The sequence below is a fragment of the Struthio camelus genome, chromosome 9 (assembly GCF_040807025.1).
Source record: "Struthio camelus isolate bStrCam1 chromosome 9, bStrCam1.hap1, whole genome shotgun sequence".
Classification (NCBI taxonomy): Eukaryota; Metazoa; Chordata; class Aves; order Struthioniformes; family Struthionidae; genus Struthio; species Struthio camelus.
In genome coordinates, this window is record NC_090950.1 from 31701189 (window position 1) to 31720813 (window position 19625).

Below are 19625 nucleotides of genomic sequence, written 5' to 3' on the forward strand. Positions count from 1 at the left end.
CGGAGGGAGCCGAGGCACCGCGCGGCTCCGCGGCCGACCAGCAGAGCTGGGAACTTTGCCCTGTTAAATTGCAGCACCACAGAACCAGCAATGGGGTAATTCCTTAATGTTTCAACGTGAAGGAAAGACAACATAACTCATTTAAAATATATACTTTAGGGAACCTTCTGGCCCCCTATATACTTGGGAAAACTGCCACCTACACCGACCTTTCTGTTACAACCGCATATGCCATCTTTAAATATTATTAATTTGGCCTGTATTTCTCTCATCCTACGCATTTGCTGAGTGTGTAGGGGGGTTTTTTTCTTTTACTTTCTCTACCACCCCATCTTTTTTCCAGTGGACAAAAATACTTAATAAAATGACTGACACAATGTTTTTGCAATTACTTCTGAGACTAGTACTGCAGATTTAAAAGTTATATCTAGCACATATTTAGATGCTTCATGCGTTGGATGTACATGTTTCCTTTGAATTCAGTATGATGACTTGCACATAAACTTAACCAAACGCATATGTTTCTGCAGGATTGTGGCCTAAATCAAAAAGATAGGACTTTGCTGACTGCAAACAATGAATTCACTTAAAATCCATAGAACCGTCCTTTATGTAAATTGAGCAATGTACCGAATTACTTCTATACGTATACTGTTTAGTACAATGCTGTACATAAAATTAGACTAGTTATAATATCCTTACTGATGCATTTGACGTTTCCTGCTTTTTAACTATTTCCTAATGCTTCATTATGAAGGCGCCTACCTTAAAACTGAGAAGCTAAAATAGCTAAATGCTCTTAAGTGATTTACAGCTTTTAAAGAAATACCTCTTTAACAAATCGCGGCTTTTTCAGCTGTCCTTTCTGGAAAAGTCTCGCAATCGTCGAGGGAGCGAAGCGCAGCCAGGACAGGACTCGGGCGGAAGGGGCTCCGCTGAGGCGGCGGCGCGGCGCAGACGCCGGCAGCGCCTGGGCCCCGTGCTGCTGACTCTTCCCGCCGCCTCGTGCAACAGCTGCATCACACGCATTTTATAGCGCGTCCCTCTTTAAGTTAAAATAATCTGTAAAGTGAATGTTTGTAACATGGTCCTGAGCAGAGGTGATGCTGCATCCGGGCCGCGAGGCAAAAAGCTGGGCAATTACTGTCCAATCTCATGGTTTGCTAATCACATCGACCCGCAGGACGTGACGGTAAAGACGGCTGGGCGTACGCACGTAAGGAAGTCTGAGCAACAGCGCAGCCTGTCCCGCCGCCCCTCGACAGCGGCGCCCTGAGGCGGGCGACGCGGCTCCGCCGCCAGCCCTTCCTCCCGGCCGGCCGCAGTCTCCGCAGGACCTTCTGGAGAGGAGGCTGCAACCCGAAACAAAGCACTGACACGTTCTGCGCGTTATTAACATATACTCAAGGCAAAGCAACCCCCCTCCCCGTCCGCTCAGTGTTTACAAGGCTCCACGCGTTACTCGCAAATAGCTTTGTTTTCAAATGTTGCCACTTACAACGTGCAGAAACTTCTACTGCTTAATAACTTTCCATCCGGCAAATTGATTTCTTCACGCGCTTCCAGGGCGAAGGCAGCGGCCAGGCCAGCTCGCAGCTCGCAGCCGGCGCCGCGGGAGAGCAGCAGCGCTCGCGGCTCCCCAAACCCTCGCTTACAGCTACGAGCCAGAGAGCACAGTCTCCGCCTACAAAAAGTCCTCACGCAGAGCACTGTAAGTACTACTTCTGTTTTTCGCTAATATCTTCCGGATATATTGAAATACTGTAACTTCCTAAGAAATTTTCAACTATGTTTAATTACTTGACACAGTGCTTTAAACTGAAGAAGCAAGTGCTATATGCTTTTCGGGAAAAAAGGAGGTGCCACGTGCTGGGGTCACCTCCGACTCCTTCACTCGGGGACACAGCCACCATCAAGGAGGTCGGGTTTGGCATCCAAAGCAGCCGCGGAAGTTAATGTCAACTCTAAGCACACCAAAACGTTATGGAAGTGTTTCTGGCAGTGATCACGTAATAGTTTTTGACTGCATTGATTCCTCGCTGGCAATACTCAACTCGGCCTTGCAAATGCATCAGCGGTGTAATGAGGAGCTATTAAGTCCATCGATTTTCTGATTTCAATTGATAGCTAACAGGCCAAAGCTACACATCAATATTTGCGTAACTAATACCCCAGAGCTAACAATTTTGACAAATGAAAACCTCAATGGGCCAAACAGTGCAAATTAATGGAAATTTAAAGACCAAACCTCAGAATTTAAGTGAAATATTTAACAAATGAATAAATAAACCTCAAATTTCTGGAGAATTCTGTTTTTTTAATGGAGAAAAATAAATAATACAGAGAACCTCCCTGCAGCATGTTAGTGCACGGTATGCCATACTGGAGCATTTGGCAACACAGGATCTGCAATCCTGAGATGCTGGTTCTTAAAAAATGACTTTTTCAACATTAACCTCTTTGGATGATGTGCTACATCAAAGAAAAAATTTATGTGCATCATGACAGCACATACACATCTCCCGAGAGCAAATTTCTGTATATTATTATCAACGGGAAGAAAATGTCTCCCCCTGCCAGAGGTGTTTTTGGTTTTGATTTTTTTTTTTTTAGTACAGCTGTATGAATCTGAAAAGGAAACAGTAAAAATGTAGACTTGTAGCTTCCTCTTGCATAGGATGAATTTTCGTGTCTTGTCAGTTGAAAACCCGAATGCGTAACACGGCGGAGGGGACGAGGATTACTCGGAAAGGCTAGAAACGGGCCGCGCTCAAGGCTCGGCGCGCCAGCACGCCGCGGGATTCAGCAGCGTCTCCCCCGCGCTGAGCGCGGCGTGACGCGTTTGCAGGGAAACTCGCCTCCCGCGAGCCCCGCGCGAGAGGGCAGAGCGCTGGGCTGCCCGGGGAGGTGCCCTCGCTCCCAGCCACCACCTCTCACCTCTCCAGATAGGAAGTGCAGATCTTGTTCTCCCTCTCTTTGATTCAGACAAAACGGATCCAAAACCAAAAACAGGTCCATCCCTTCGACTGCTGTTGCAAGTCGCGTTTCCTGCATCTCTGAGCATCTTCTTTGCGTTCAGTCAAACCTGCTTCTGGTTGGCCAACGTCCTTCTGGAAACGTGTCACCAGAAAGGAGTAATTTTAACCTCCGATGCTTTTCCTCAGAGCTGCTAAGTGCCCTGCCGTCCTCAGCCCCGCAGTCGCGGCGTTAGGTATCCCGGCCGGGGAATGAAATTTTGCCGCCTTCTGCTTTTCCTAGAACTTTCCAACCGCAGGTAAAGCTCTTGCACGGAGACCCGATGAGTTTTAAGACACCTTCAGACTATTCAGTTCTGGAATGAGGTGGGGACCGAACCCGCGATTATGCGTTTATTCCCAAAAGCAGGGCTGTCTCAGCTGGGGCAGGACACCCCACGCGCGGCCACGGGGCAGGCGCTGCCAGGCCTTGCGAGAGGGCCAGAACGCCCATCTTGGTCCTGCTCTGCTCCTTGCTACGGCCCGTGCCGGCAGTTTATTCTGCGCTCCTTTTCATACACCGTTGTTTATTCTTCCCTTTTGGAAGCAGCTTTTCAATATGTAGCAATAAATTTTTTTTTAAATGATTGAAGTCAGATAACTAATTACGTGATTGCTTTACAATCCCATTACCTTAACTGATGCTGGTCTCAGGCTTATCCTTTAGCACAAGGTAAATGCCATAAAGAAGTCAGTAAAATACACAGCATTAATAAAGTACACAAGCAATTTTTCTCTTTCAAGTGTCTTAAATTTTGAAGAAAAATTCCAGACTTCTTGTTTGTAAAAATAGCAATGAATTGCCCTGTGGGAGAGCTGAGGAGTTTATCTGTATTTTCACTTTTAGAATAGAAGTAGGTAAAAACTGATTATTCGATGGTCTTCTACAGTTGGCTTGTACGACTGAAAATATCTTCTCAAAGATGGCAAAAGCAGTATCATTTCATTTCCTTTAGGACGAGTGCGGGCAGGGTTGCAGGGGGCGCGTACATGCTTCGTTACCTCCGCAAAGGTTAAGTCTCTTGGGGAGACTGTTGAGCAATTGGGCAAGGGCGAGCACGGGCACCGGCAGGGGAGAGGGAAGTTTGGAAAGAGGTTTAGGAGCGTTCGTCTCGTCAACAGATCACCCAGAAAGGTTTATAACACTTGCTGGTAGTTCAGTAGGTGGGAACTCCTTCGAAGAGGACTTGACATTGAAGAACACAAAAATATACCATATTTATGATAAAAGTTTGTATTTTCATTTCATTTTCATACATATTTCAGTGTGAGGCAGGAAGATATCTATTTTCAAATTAAGTTTTCTTCAAAAGCTTAGTTCTGCAGAGTGCAAGTATTAAAAAGATACCTGCGGGAGCGTGTGTCTCACGAAGCAGAGCGCGCGGTCGGGAAGCCTTGCCTCTCAGAGCCCGCTTCCTACCAACTCGACCCTCTTTTTGGCTCACGAAACCGCGAGTCTGGTTCACGTTTTTTACATAAACCTGGACAGCAGGTGAGTAAGAGGCATGCAAGACATTCTGGGGACAGACTGGCTCTCTCGCTGAGGACCTCGCTGCAGCACGTAACGTGTCCTGGCAGAAGCTGCCAGGGACCTTTCTGATCGCTGGAGCCCTATATGAGAACACTTCTCATTTTTACAGCACCGAAGCTGAAAAGCAGCATTTAATGGATAGTGTAGGCTCCCTGACAAACTGCCACTCTAGCTATTGTATTTGCTTTATTCCCTTTACAACTTCATCTTCCAAGCGATATTTTATACTGACAACCTGCAGCTGCAAACCCAGTAAACAAAATCTGAAAAGCATAACACAAATGGCAACCTTAAAAAAGCAGGAAAACACAGAGGTATAGAAGGACAGGCTCACTCCAGCAAACGCGCTACCTGCAACACGGTTCAAGATCAGTTCGCTTCCCCTCCTCAAGCCCCCTCCCGAAACCTCACCCCTGCCAGAATTTCAAGTTTGTAATACATCAGTAAAGTACCAGTGGCAATTTTATTACACCTTAGATGAGCGCAGAGTGGCGGGCTCCAGGCGCCGCCAGGACGCTCCCGGGTGCTCACCCCTCCGCCGGCACAGTCTGCAGCCCAGCCTACCGGCCTCGGCCAAGATTCACTGAAATACTCTTAAAATAACAACAGTAAAAATCGATCGACTCCAGTTTTTTCTGAAAACTCTCCTACTGTTCTTTTTAAACTTTTGCCTAACTATTTATAAATGACGCGTGTTGCTCTTTCTCAGTTTACACGACGCAGCAGGCCTACCGTTGGGTTCCTGCATGCGGCTACGGGGTTAGATGTGAAGTTAATAAATATTTAAATGGAACAAATTTTGCAAAAACCTTGCCCACCATCGCAGCACAGCTTCCAACAAATGACTCTTTATCTGTTAAGGGATATTTTATACCCGAAACACTGTGCAACCTTTGCAAGCGAGCAGCGTTGAACCGCCAAAGATCTCCTTCCTTTGGTGTCCTTACCAAGTCGCGCTCTTCTCTTCCCTTTCCGATAGCACGTACAGGCACTTCCGTTCCTGAAAGGTGCACATCAAAGTGCAGCAGTCCAAGAGGACGCCGTTACAGCCAGGAGCCGAGGGCCAGCGAGTCCCGCGCGCAGGACCAGGAGCCCCGCGGGTCCCACCAGCCAGCGCGAACGGGAGCGAGGGAAGGGCGAAATATGGAGATGCAGAAGATGATGGACAGGCACAAAGTAGTCTAAAATCTAAGAAACAAACAACTGTAAAAGTGATTACTAATTTCAGAAGCTTGAATAAAAACCCTGATTACTGAAATAGCCCTTATCCACAGGGGGGTATCGACCACGTTTCTGATGGGACACCGGTGACGAGTTGTGCTGGGGAGGACGACTGCCGTGGATACTCGCCAAGAAAGAGACCACGTTTCATAGTGCTACCGCATCCTTTGCTTGTTTTTTATTATTGTTTGGATGCCCTTCCTAGCGTGCTATACTATGCTGCCGTAACTGTACAAAACTTTACATTTTCATATTATCCTTGATTTGTTTATGCTTACTTTTAATTATAAAACGTCAATAAAAAGATTAAACACACACACAAAAAGATCACAGTGTGCGCCAGATGCTGACCCGTCCTCCGGAGACTGGCAGCGCAACACCAGGTGTTGTGTCAGCCTAATGAAGCAACAGCCGCACACGGGGGACCCTGAGGGTGCTGCGGCAGAGATTTGCTCACGCTTTGCTTAAAATCTGCCATTATGAAGGCAAAACGGGAAAGATTGGAAATCACAATTTTGATAAGACAGTAAAAAAAAAGTATTTGCAGTGAGAATAAAAGAGATTTTTTGCAAATGCTTTAATCATCCATTTCTCCAAGTTGCACCACACAATTTTCTGCAGTTAGAACACTGCAATCAGTTAAATAATTCTTCATAAATATGGCATAACACTTCAGCTGAACTGCCCAAGACACGGTGCAACAGTTACGGAACATTTCTATATATGAACTAAAGCACAGATTGCATTTCTTTCACGATATGTAGTCTATATAACTTGCAGGCTTAACAGACTGAGTTCAGGTCATCGCAACAACAATGAACTTCACTAAAATTTACTGAACATAAACTATGACCTAAGGCAATAACTAATGAACTTAAGGGCATCTTAATATATTTCCGTATCGTCGAGTAAAGCACTTTAACTTATTACAGCTACATGCCCTGACCTCATGCAATCAAATCTTTTTGTAGCAGATTCAACCAATATCAATTACAGCAAGGTACAATCCTTAACTTTTACTGAAGAAGTGTTAACTAAAATAGCGTGTGCCCTGCATCGCTTTGCCACGCATAAACTACTGGTTAGACTGTCTGTGAGAGAAAGCTTTTCCAACAGGTTAAAGCTAAGTATAAAAACAGGACTTGGAGTTTGGAGTTTGCGGAGAATTTATAAACAGGGAAACGGCGCGCTGCTGCCAGCGGCTCCTTTGAAACAGCGGAGGCCACACATTTGATGCTTTCGTTATCTGATTAAACTGCCTTACCTGGGAAAACAGCATTTTATTCACACTGTAGAGTAAAAAAAATGAGTCATGCATAACGGAGTCTTTCTTTTGAATTTCTAACAGCAATACTAAGAGAAGCTAAAATGGTAGAACGAGAGAGTTGCAACCTAAAATGTAGTTCAGAGACTACGACATCTGTGGGCTTGATTCAGGACAAGAAGCCAGACTCTGTTTCAGCGCTAAAGCTTTAGTCAAACCAAACCGCTGCCTCCAAACCCCGATTTCAAAGCACTGAAAATCTGGACTCAAATATTACAATTTGGGCCCGTCACTTTTCTAGAAACCACTTTGATCCGTTTTCCCTACCGTTTCCATTGACCGTTTAAACCTCTAGGGCTTGCCTGCCCCTTCCAGTCCTCCACGGCAGCCTCCTCGCGCCGCTGCCTCCACCGCTCGGGGGAGAGGCCCGAAGATGGCTGGGAAAGCGCCGAGATTCTTCCCAAACTAACCGACAGGACTCCTTCAGTGTGCGCAAGTTAGCTTTCTTAAAATTTTTAACTAGCTTTACACTTCTATTTGATATGAAAAAAAAGATAGGAGAAAAGTTTTTAAAACTACTGCGTGCACTGATAGATACCCTACTTTTTTTTCTAAATCCATAAAACAAATGTTTAAAAGTCTCCTTAGGCTACAGCAGTACATGGTATCGGTTCTGTAAAGCACAAATTTTCCTGCTCTGATTTAAATCCTGTTAATCCACATGCTCCCACCCCAAAAAAGCCGTAAAATGCAAACTGCATTTTATAGCGTGACTGCTGTGAGAAAGCTTCTGAAAAAAACCATCTTTTTCAGACTTGAAGAGCTTAACTTATTTTCTAATGCCAGGTTAAACCTGCAATAAAGGTATCACTGAAGTAGCATGCATATTTCAGTAAAATCTGTGCATAAAACATCAAAGAGTTGTTTTGTTTCTCCTCCTAAAAGACAATTCTCTCCTCGCCCCAACCGCTTTAAGGCTTTTCCTGTTTGTATTCACTCATTCCTCCGACCCACGTGGGCTTCATTTCCAAGCCTATTCAAAATGATGTTTTCCAAGCATGTGCCACATGACTTGTTCATATAAATGGAGCAAATTAAACTGTCTCCACATATATCCTATCACATTTGTAGCCCTGATTTCTCTCCTTAACACGTGGCCAAGACACCGTATTATCTGCCTGCAGAGGTTGACCTCAGGATATTAGATTCTGCCACATAGCTCTCTTGTACTAAACCGAGGGGAAACACTTAATCACCCCTGCCTTTTCAGGAAAAAATCAACTTTAAATTTGCCATGATGAAAAATCAATAAACCAGTAATTGCTTGGCTTATCATTGCGTGGAGGAACAAATTGGGAAGCGAAGCTTAGCGTCCACACAGATTTCAGCGAAACACAGAGTTTCAGGATCACTAAGCCAGAAAAGGAAAAGGTCTCAGAGTGATAATTAAATCTACTCATGCTGATTTTCTGCCAAATTTATTTCCCTAGAGTATATAAAAATGTTTCACTGCTTACTAGCTAGGCATAACTAATCAATTCAACGTTGGGCCAACACACATGAGAAACACAAAATGCAAATGCAGGAACGACGGCACCAGGAGAACAGATGCCCCAGCGCACGCGCTAGGCGCGCATTGATTCATTTATTGATGCATTGCACAAGACCAAACCTTACTTAGCTGCGTTCTGAAAAACTCCTCTGCCCTATTATCTGATCTAAACCTTCCCGTACACGAACCTCAGCTACGGGCAACATACTGCCGGAGGTCTACGATGTTTAGTAGCTTCCCCAGTTACACCTCGCCACACAACTGTACAAACAGTTTTCTTTTAAACTAAAAATTTTACAATATTATCGTGCCCGATATTCAAGCACCTTGCAGCAATACAGTCCAACACATCTGAACGAACAGCAGAGAGAGGCGTTCTCCTCCTGCGGCGCGTCGCATGTGTTATTTCAGCTATCACTATCGCACGTTTCGGCTACTTTGAGTTTGACTTGCCAGGCCTAGAGTTAAAACCAAGTTTGACAGTGAAATTCCCGAAGGTTTTGATGTCGTTTGCAGCCCGTATCAAACGGTAACGAGTAAACAAAACCAAAACGGAGAAAGCCCTCCACTGAAAACGCTCGTGTAAAAGGAGGGCCTGTCTCGTTAACAGACCTAATTTCATGCAGCAAATTAGCATAGCTCCAATGGAAGTGCAAATGCAAGCAAACTGGAACGTTCAAATGAGGAGGAGGAGGGCCCCTTCCCTCTCTCGCTGCGCTTTTTTGTTACAAAAAATGGTTTTGTGCGCGTGTCCTTCAACCGGCTACAGGGACTATGGTAATTAAAACATTTGAAGCAGCGCGAGCCCCTAGTCTCTCCGCGGCGGCGGGGTCAGCCGGCGGCGGCCGGCGCGTACGCCGGCGGGCAGCGCTGCATACTGAGCAGCCGGCCAGCGGCAGCCCGGCGCCAGCAAATGTGGTTTCTGAGCAGATGACGTGCAACATCCCACATCTTTGTTGGAACCGCCGCTTCATCTACGCTAGCGGCTTCTGCTCACCGCTGCAGCAAAGCTACACTTTCTGGGAGTCAAGGCTACGGCTGCATCCCAGGCGCCTGCTCCCGCTGCAGCCCGTAACCTCACCACGCTTCCCTCCGAGAGCTATCTTACAAAACATAATTTACAGCCTAAATACTGGGGTGCAATAAGGACAATCAGTAGTTCTAATGTAATTTAAAAGAAGGCCTTTGAAAACGGTTCCCAGCAGCTGCTGACAAACAGACATTGTAGGCAGAGAGAGGCTGCTCGTTGAGGAGGAACAGACAGAGCAAGAGCCACTGGGCAGCAACGGCCAAAACCCAGGGCGGCTTTTATAGCTGCGATGCTCCTTAGGGGAGTTGCACGATTTCAGTACTAAAATTTCAGCCAAAAGGGCTCGGGAGCCCACGCAGGGAATCGCTATGGAAAATTAAGCACATAATGAAACGCAGGGCGGAGACGGAAGAGGGAACAGGCTCTACCGCAGGTACCAACGTTCGCGCCAGAGGGAGAAACTACTTGTTCACAAAAACGTACTGGAAGTAAAACTACATGACATTGGTGCTTTCCATGCCACCTTCTGATTTCTCTGGATATCTTGCATGGACTTGGTCTGCTTAAACGCTTTTAAACAATTCAGTAAGACTGTTTTCCAGTGAAAATAAAACTTTGGTTTAAAAATTGGCAGTTCATTTCTCAGATAAATTGATGACTTTATTTAACGAACTTCCCCTCTGGGACGCATTCTCTATTCATTTTCGAACGCTAACGCTCGATCCTTGCAATCTTCTCCACGACACCGCGGGCCAGTTTTTATAGCGCTTACTAAGAAAGGGAAAAGAAGTTTCCCACCTGTTTTGACTGCAAATCACCATCGTTTCGAGTTCACTAACCACCGACTTCTCCCTTTGCTTCTACCGAGCCACCCTTCATAATTACAGCAGGCAAAACAACCGGTCGCACGTGAACAAGTCCCAGTGGGATATAAGGAAAAAAGCCCCCGTACTTCTCAAAACGTAAGCTGCAGGTTTGCCCCCCGGGAGGAGGTTTGCGGGAGCGGGCAGCCCGGGAAGGGCTGCGCCGGCCGGCAGGGACAGGCACAGGCACGGGGACAGGCACGGGGACAAGGAGCCGGCTCAGCCAGAGCGGCCCCCGCCTTGCCTTCCGCGATAGCGCCCGGGCCCGCTCCGGGCAGGATCAACTTGGAGCCCCAATTAATTTCCCTAAGTGCCTCGTGGTCCCAGACTATGAGGAACTAAGTAATAACAGCATTTTGATTCGGAGTGAAATTACTTACGGCTCCGGGTTCAAAGGAAGTTAATTTTCCCGAGTTACATTTTGTAGCTAAGTCTTAAATTACCACTTCACAGACATGAATAAAGTATTTCCTACCACTTGGAAACCTGTTTCAAACTTTCCCTACTGATAGCTATTATCCCACTAACCTGACATTTTCAGACTCGTCTCTGAAGCCCTGAGAACTGCCCGCTGCAAAACGCGGCAGCTTCGGCGGGAGGAGACACAAAAGGCAGCCTGGGGTATTTTAGGACGACCACGATATTTTACCAAGCCGTCGTCGTCGTTTCAAAGCGATGTGACGGCGGAGACCGAAGCGGAGCGGGTAGGCGGGGAGCGGACGCCCGCGGCCGGCAGCGTGGGTCGCGCGGTGGGAGACACAGGAGACACGAAGCTCTCGCTCGGCAGGGCCTGTAACTTCACCTGGAGGGACGTGGTAGAGGTCCCCCGAGCAGCAACATTAGACATCTGCTAAAAGGCTACGCTCACCGCTGGCGTAGGACCGCTGCGCTCTGACCACAGCGTTAATTTACACCCCGTAACGGAAATACAGGCTAGTGGGGGGGGCTTCCCATGCCGTGGGCCTTACACGACTGTATTCTCCAAGTTATTTATTCTGCTCTCGTAATCAACCACAGAGCAGTCCCAGGCGGACGCTGACACGATCCTCCGACCCAGCCTGCTCTCTGCGCAGCGGGGCAAGTGCGCAGCGCAGCCGGCCGCAGGAGCGCAGCCGGCCGCAGGAGCGCAGCCGGCCGCAGGAGCGCGGCGAGCCCCGTGAGGTGGTGGTGGCGGCGGCGGCGGCGGCTCTCGGCCTCCTGCTCGCTCCTGGAGCGCTCCCACTCCAAACCTCAGGCTTGCGTGCCTGCGTTCATCAACGTCCTACAGACGAGACGACCTCTTTCATACCTCAAGCGGCTATTTAGAGAGCGACCGTGAGAGCTGAACGCGCCCCTGAAGCAGCTCAAACACAGCCCCCAGACTTCAGAGCGGCAGAGCCACCTGCAGCGTGCTACTGAGCCGGCAGGACGAGCAGGAGGAAAGACTTCCTTCCGATGCAATGACTGCCCAGTACCGTCTGAAGTAAAGAAAAAGCTTTCATTTCACCTTTTTTTTTAAACATCATTACACTAAAAGTTTATCAAATGTGAACACCTCCAACCTCTTCCAAAGAGAGAAAGAAATGCAATGGATTAACTTAAATTTTTCAAAGATAATTACGTTATATTGTACACTTTTGTCAAGTGCAGCAAGAGTTTCAGGTACGAGATATTCAGTAAGACCTAAATAACGTACCTAAAACTGTGCAGGGCCGCAGCAGCAGCTTAGGCAGGAGCACAGTAAGCCCGTACTCGCGAGGAACGCGGTACGAGTGGAAGTTACCTGCTGAATGAACCAGTCCTCTAACTGGAGCCCAATGGGTGGACAGCGGTGAGGGCTGAACAGAGCATAATGCCAAGAAGCTGGTAAACGCCTGACAACAGGACTCCACTGCAGAACCAAAGACGGCAATTTCGTCCACGGTGAAGTGTACGAGTTTGGGGATTGCTGGGTTTTTGGGGTGTTTCTTTTTTTTCTTTTCTTTTCTTTTTTTTTTTTTACAGCAGTCAATACGCACTAATTCCTTTGGATTAACCTAATATTGCAAAACATTAATTTTCTTGACTATCTTAGAGAAAACCAGATCAAGAGGATCAATCACATGAATTTTTAATAGAGATTACATTAGAGTTTTGAAAGACACTCGCCATGCTTCACGGTAAGTCCCACAATTTGGAGCTTATTAAAGACATCTAAATCTAGAAACAAACAAGGGGTGGGAAATCATGGAAAAATGTATAAATCCTGTAAAATGGCAGCCATCTGAATCAGAACCGCAAAGTATACTTAATTTTCTCATTCACACATGAGGACTTTAAGAAGCTTGTCTGTGTAGGAAGCACAAATAAGCTTTAGGTTGCCTTCAGAAATTATTTAGGCTTGAGTTAGACTTCAGAAATCTTTTAGGCTTCAGGCTCATATGTAGTAAGAAAATATATAGTAAGAAAATCAGAGAAGTTTGCAACCAAAGAAACAGAAACTCAAGTTGCTACCTAGGAACAAAGAGCAACATGGAAACAGGTAGGATATCTTTTCCTAGTCCAAAAATCTTGCTAATAGCTGGTTCCAAAATCAAATACATTTGTAAAAAAAAATTTCCATAAAACCCAGAGCCTTTGGAGCAGGCCCTAAAAATATATATCTATATCTCAGACTGGTACCTGGGAGGCAAGGAAGATAAAAGGAGAGAGATGCGGCAAAAATAAAGTTCTTTACCTTTACCTTGAAGTTCAACTCAGTGTGCCCAGGGAAGAGAGTGGGTAGACTCAAGAAGAGTTTCAAATAAATTTAGAGCGATTGTAAAGTAAGATGATGTTTTGGAAAGAGTGGAGCAGATGACACAGTAAAATTGTAAACTTCTCTACACTCCACTTTCCTTATTTTCTTCCCTTCACTGCATTCCCATCCAAGCTATTACCTCTTCCCTTTGCAAGACTTTTCCTGTTTTAAGGTTAGCCTAATGGTTTTATTGTCATATCACACTAGGAACTAAAAATACATCAGTCTCTTAACGTATCCTTAAATTTTCAAGCTGTCTCAAAGAGCTTGACTTTACATCACTCTCCCCATAAATGACACTCGGCCCTTAACCAAAATACCACTGACATTTGGGCACAACACTGACTTTCATAGCAAATGAATCTATCAAAAGGTCAGCTCTCATAAACACATCATCTCCTACAACAGTACATTGTCCTAGAAATCGGGGTCGTGTTTACTGGGTAGTTAAAAATCTGATGCAATGTGGTGAACATCCACTCAATCCTCAGTAGGTAGTCAAGGGGCAAAGGGCAGGGAAAAATCAAGGAACATGCTTACATGGAGACTGTTCAATGTTTTAAATAAAAATTACATCCTTAAACCTATCTTCATTTAAGACAAACAAGCTGAAGATGTTCACTGTAGTGACCACTGCGTGACAACGCACACCCTAGAGTTAAACCACTGCATGAGGGATGTGAAGACTTTCACTACTTTTCTTGTATCTCTAAACCAATGTAAAAACAGTAGCTAGTACAGACAGTAGAATTGTTCCAACACAACTGAACCATCGAGATGTTTTCTCTGAGACAGGGAAGCCTATCACAGCTGATAGGAGAACCTTGCAGGCTCCTTCGCATTGGATTTGCATAGGCTTTGTCACACAGCTGAAAATGTCTCTTCCCATTATTCAATGACATATAAGCAAAATACATTTGTTTTAATTATCCAGTCATGATACGTTAACTTTCCACCTACGGTCTTGCAATGGGTAGCAGCTCAAAACCTGCCAGCCTTCAATGCGCAGAATTTCATTGCAAAACAGATTAGCGCAGTTCTTGACACCGGACAGACTAAACATACAGACAAATTAACTAACCGTTCAGCATATTATTTTAATCAAGCAATATATCCAGCACACAAACCAATGGTACTGGCTTAGCACCTAACTTGGTTTCAAACTATTAGGTTGCTTTAAGGGCAATTTTAATTTAATTTTAAAATATTAAAAACTATCCGGTTAAAATTTCTTATACGTTTAGCAATTCTTGTTATTGCCATAGGAATGTTACCTGCCAAAAGCAGAAAGCTGTGGCGATCAAAAAGAGGACGAGTAGAAGACCATCCACCTCCTTTAAAGAAAATCACAGAACCCCCCCATGGAACTTGGTTCCTCAAAAATAATGATTTCTGACTTACCACAGATTTAGTTTGTTAGTGAAGAAAAAAACTGCATTACCTTCTTCCTTTCTTTTCTTTGCTTCTTCTTCGCTTCGCTCTTTCGCCTTTAATGCTTCATCTGCTTTAGCTAACAAGAAAACAAAAGAACAATAAAAACAAATTTTAAAATTGGTTAACTTAATTTACCTTGCCAAACAACAGTTCCTGGGGGGTTAAACCAATCTCAGATTCATTTTTGCAGGTCCCAGAGTGAAGTCAGTGCGCATGTAAGAACAGAATTTCATTCTTAATGTATTTTCTTTCAAGGTACTACTACTATTAAGACAACAGCATAAATGGTATTAAGCAGGGTAACTTCTGTATGCAATATTAGTTCAATATAAATTGCTACACACATTTTTTGTAAGTAAAACTTTTAAGAGTTTTTCCTTAAATATAAGTCTCTCTACGCTATTTGCCCCCAAACCAAACCATAAAGAGACAAATGCAGTGCATTTTAAAAAGATTTGCTACCATAGTGAGTAATCCATAAGACCTTTTTGCAGATAAAAAAACCCAAAACAACATTTTCAGGGATGCAGAGTTGCAGACTGCATTTAAAACAGGAGGCAGATGCTTATTACTTAGTATTAAATTAGGTAGCATATTATTTTTTCTTCACTGCAAATCATAGCAGCAGTACTTTATTCATGTTATGACAGTATTTTCTAAAAAGAATCTTTTTCCCTCTAGAAACCTCTTCCCTTATTACTTAATTATCTACTAGTTGCTCAACTGCAGGGGTTTTTAAACACTTTGCTACAGATGTTAAAGAAGATTAAAAATATACAGCACAGGAACAAGGGACTATCAATATACTCTGTAAATTAATTAAATTTCTGTTCTAGCACATCATTTATTCCAAAGCATTAATGTCTCAAAGGAGCCATTCTCTTTTATTGCCATCTCAGTGCCTGATGAGTGAACTAAGTGAGAATAAGTCCCTAATAACATTATACTTGATGAAATATTAAGTTTTTAAAAGTATCACCGTGTCAAAAGGGAAAGAAGCAAAAGAAACAGGATTTAGAATTTAGACCAAGTCTTCTTATGCAACAACATCACCGTAAACTGTGGTATAAATAACAAATGCTTATTCAGTTTTGCATGTACTTAGTTTTAACCACCTCCTTAATGAAGCAATAATTTATGAATACAAAATTCAAGAGTTGAGCTTGAAGAAAACGAGTACCATGTGATTAGGTCTTTCAGCTCCCGACGCCTCTGTGCAGCCAGTAGCTCCACCTTCTTAAAATATACAACTTAAATAGTGGTGTTACAAAACGATACAAGTAATTACATAGACATCTGTTTCCATTTACATGCTTTTATATATATTTACACTACATTTAAAGTCATGAAATATGAAAACTTTTCTGCCAGTGAACATCATTACGAGAATGTATTAAATTAGATAATAAAAACAAACTGCTAGTAACTCTAAAGACTTTTACTTCATTTGCACTTTATTCTCCCTGGTAGCAGGACAAGGATAATAGAAATTCCATTTAAATTCAATTTTGGTTATATGTGTAATTGTAGATATACCCCTTGAGTCATGTAAAATGCTCAGCTTACGTTTCTTTCAAATTATCCCGCTCAGCTTCACATTCTGCTCCTTACAACTGTCTTCAATATGTATTAGCAGAGCTCATTAGGCTGAAATTTAATAATGCAAACATCAGGTGGATTTCAAGAACCTCCATTATCAACACAAGATGGATTGCTTATATAGCTCGTGGGCCAACTGGGCACAATTTAGATTCAATAAACTACCATGCCTAAATTTGATTTATCTATTCCACTATGCTACTTTGTTCTTCCGTACTGATTTGCTGCTGCAGAGGAACAACCCATTGGGCAGCTCTGTAACGGAGATGTTAAAGCATATGTAAACGATGTTTCTTGTCTGTGACCACATTTGCATTTTGGGTATGTTAACTTCAAACCGCTAATTTCCAGCCCTTCTAACTACCCGGGAAACATCAGCCAGCAGAAGCAGGCAGGCCCTTTCAAGTCCTGGGTAATTATATGGACAATGTAGCAATTTACCAAGTATCATGAGGACAATTCTCTACCCAAAATTGCTCATTAACAACAATTTAACTTAGCCCATAAATCTACAGAGCAGCAAATCTCTGAGGTTATAGGACACAGTCCATTACAGCCAACAGAAGTCACTGACGCCGTGTGTTGCTTTAAGAATTTAATGTTAATGATTTTGTTAAAGTATTTTAAATTCTGTATCATTCCGCACTTACAAAGCGCCATTACAAACTCAGATTTGTTTTGATTAACTCAAGCTGCGTTTAAACAGAATTAAGAGGTCATTGCAATTTATCCCCAAGCGTAATATCCCCTCCTCGTTCGCTGAACTACTCTGCCATCATCCCACGCGTAGGGGTGTGTAAGAACACAACCAGCCTGACGTGCTGGCTGCTAACACAACGCTTAAAAGAACTGATATTTGGAAGAAGAATCAGTTCTTCTGCACTGCGCTTGCCTTAAACCAGAAGGGGACACACAGCTGCTTATCACCCAGAGGAGATCAAAGAAGTGACTTCAGCAAAACGCTGGTTTTCATTGATCAAGGTAGCTGGTGTGCTGAGATTGCTCCTGAAACCGGGCTTCCTGCATGGATAAACAGCTAGCACGACAAAAGTCTGACTGCTTACAAAGCTTTCTAAAATATAAAATAAATAAATAAAGAGGTGCTTGAGCCTGCAGCATTTAAGAGCTCATTCAACCTCAGATAAAATTACAATGCTATTGATTTTTTTTCCCCTCTCTGAAGGATGGGAAAATGACACACTGACGATGATTCAGATGTTTACTTACACTAAAATAATAAGGTTCTGAAATGCAGATAGTCACTAGCAAGTGAATACAAGCAGAGCAAGAAGAAAGAGTAACCATCACTAACGATTTTCAGGTGTCACTCAGGAAGGCGTGCTTGTTCTGGCCTAGCTGGGCACAGCGGCTCGTCATGCTGGAGGCAGTACAAATGAAGAAGAAATAACAATCTTTGCAATGTAAAGAAATCATAAGCAAAGAGTACGGACAGGCCATACAACCGAACAGATAGGATGCAGAAGTGGAACAATATTGCTAAGTTACAACAAAAACACTAACTTTTAATTTAAACTAAGTTTAACTACTTAAAATTCTGTTATTAAAAAAAATCCCAACCTTTATGTTTCCATATGTACTAATATGCTTAATCTGAAAGTGCCGATGCGTTTCGAAACTCGGAATAGCTTTTGAGTGACTTGAGCATGCTTACTTCATCTCACCTGTTGTCCAAACAGGATGATCACGTAACTAAAAATGCCTCAAGCTAGAAGTGGCAAACTTCTCCGGTGTCACAGCCTTTGCTGAAGGAACAAGAGCAATTGCCATGGGCTTTGCCCAGACGTGGAAGCTGATGACAGCCCGAACGGAGAGCTCGTAATGGAACTGCAGGTTGCCTGCCAGACTCGCAGGTCCTGCTCCTGTTGAGCAGCAATTATTCTGTCCAGATCAACAACTGTAGATCAATGAACTCGAGGTGGTTCCCCAGGGCCACAATCAGAGGGATGAGCCCTGTCCACTCCTTCAGCTTGTTTTAACCCTTTCGATTCAGACCTAGGATGCCAGCCGATCTTTAGCTTACTTTGAAAAGCGGGGGGAGAAAGGGGAGCGGAAAAAAAAAGACGATTCTGTATACTCCCCCGTTTGGGCAAGGGAGAGGGTAGATGTTTCTGTGTTGCCTTGATATTACCTACAGGTTGACTCTAGAAATTTTGGAGATGAAATGAGACACCAGGGATGAAATACAAGAACAAAAAAGAGTAATTTGGGAGCTGCGGAAAAACACTGCCACAACATGAGCCGGCAAAAATCAACATAGCTTTAAAAACTTCTCCTGTAGATCGCATGAATTATCCCATACTTTCAATGTTATTTATATTTTGCTGAGATTTTCAGGTTTATGCTCACATATTCTGCTACTCAGGGAGACTCTTACCTGCTTATGTACAAACAGTCATTCGTACTGACTCTCAGATTCCTGTCTGTTTTTCCATCCAAACTTTACATAGTTCCCTAGATCTTCTGTTTTTTTCTTTTTTCTCAACTAATTCTATAATTTGAGAGTCCTCTTCCCTCTACACCCTCATTCCTCTACAAAAAAGAAATGCAGTCTCCTTAGGCCACTTTCCAGGAACACTCCCTCATTTCAGAAACTTCATAAAAATATTTGTTAATAGGCTACAAGCATTTAATAATCTATGTCTCTCCTAAATTGTATGGTATGTTTTCTGTGTTCCTAAAAATTGATCTTTTTTTTTTTTTTAGAGACAAATAAAAACCATGAGAGGAAAAAGAAACTAGAAGGACGAATAGAAAGAAAAGCAGTTCATGAAATTTATTATAATATTAGAAAAGGTCTAGAATAAATAATCTTCTGGGTTTATAAAAAATATTCTAAGCTGAAAACCATAAAGATGATTCTGGTTCACTACCAAAATTTTATGACTTACTTGACATTTAACAGTTACACCTCTACTTGGTGCCTTCTCTCTTCCAAGCATTGTCTAAATAGCAAGCTTCATCCAGTGCCCACTGAAATAGCTCACAGTCTTTCCCTATAGCTACTTAAACTGCGCAGTTTAGAGTAGTAGTTAACGCAAACAGCCATACTGACAATGATTGATAATAAGAAAGTGAAAAATACCCTACACGGTCCAGGCAAGCCTCAAGAGACATCTCAGATGCCTCGGAAACGTTGGTCTCTACTACCAAGTTCCCCTGGTGTCCAAATGCAGTTTTAAACAAGCAACTTTGTTCAGCCAGATAAGATTAAGGTCACCCCCACAGATAAAAGATACACCGGAATTAAAGCTTGACAACAATGTTTTCTAATCAAAAGGCCTTACTACCCTGATTAATGGAAGAGGATGGTCAACACTGAGAGCTAAACAACTTTCAAG

General features: G+C 43.6%; 1 protein-coding gene across 3 annotated transcripts in view; it reads right to left on the minus strand.

Annotated features, from left to right (window-relative positions):
- Positions 1-19625, minus strand: part of RSRC1 (arginine and serine rich coiled-coil 1) — a 178936-nt gene that overhangs the window by 10209 nt on the left and 149102 nt on the right. For all 3 annotated transcript variants that reach the window (XM_068953991.1, XM_009668513.2, XM_009668512.2), the window contains exon 8: positions 14675-14743. In XM_068953991.1, the coding sequence (XP_068810092.1) occupies positions 14675-14743 (69 nt within the window). The remainder of the gene's footprint in view (positions 1-14674; positions 14744-19625) is intronic.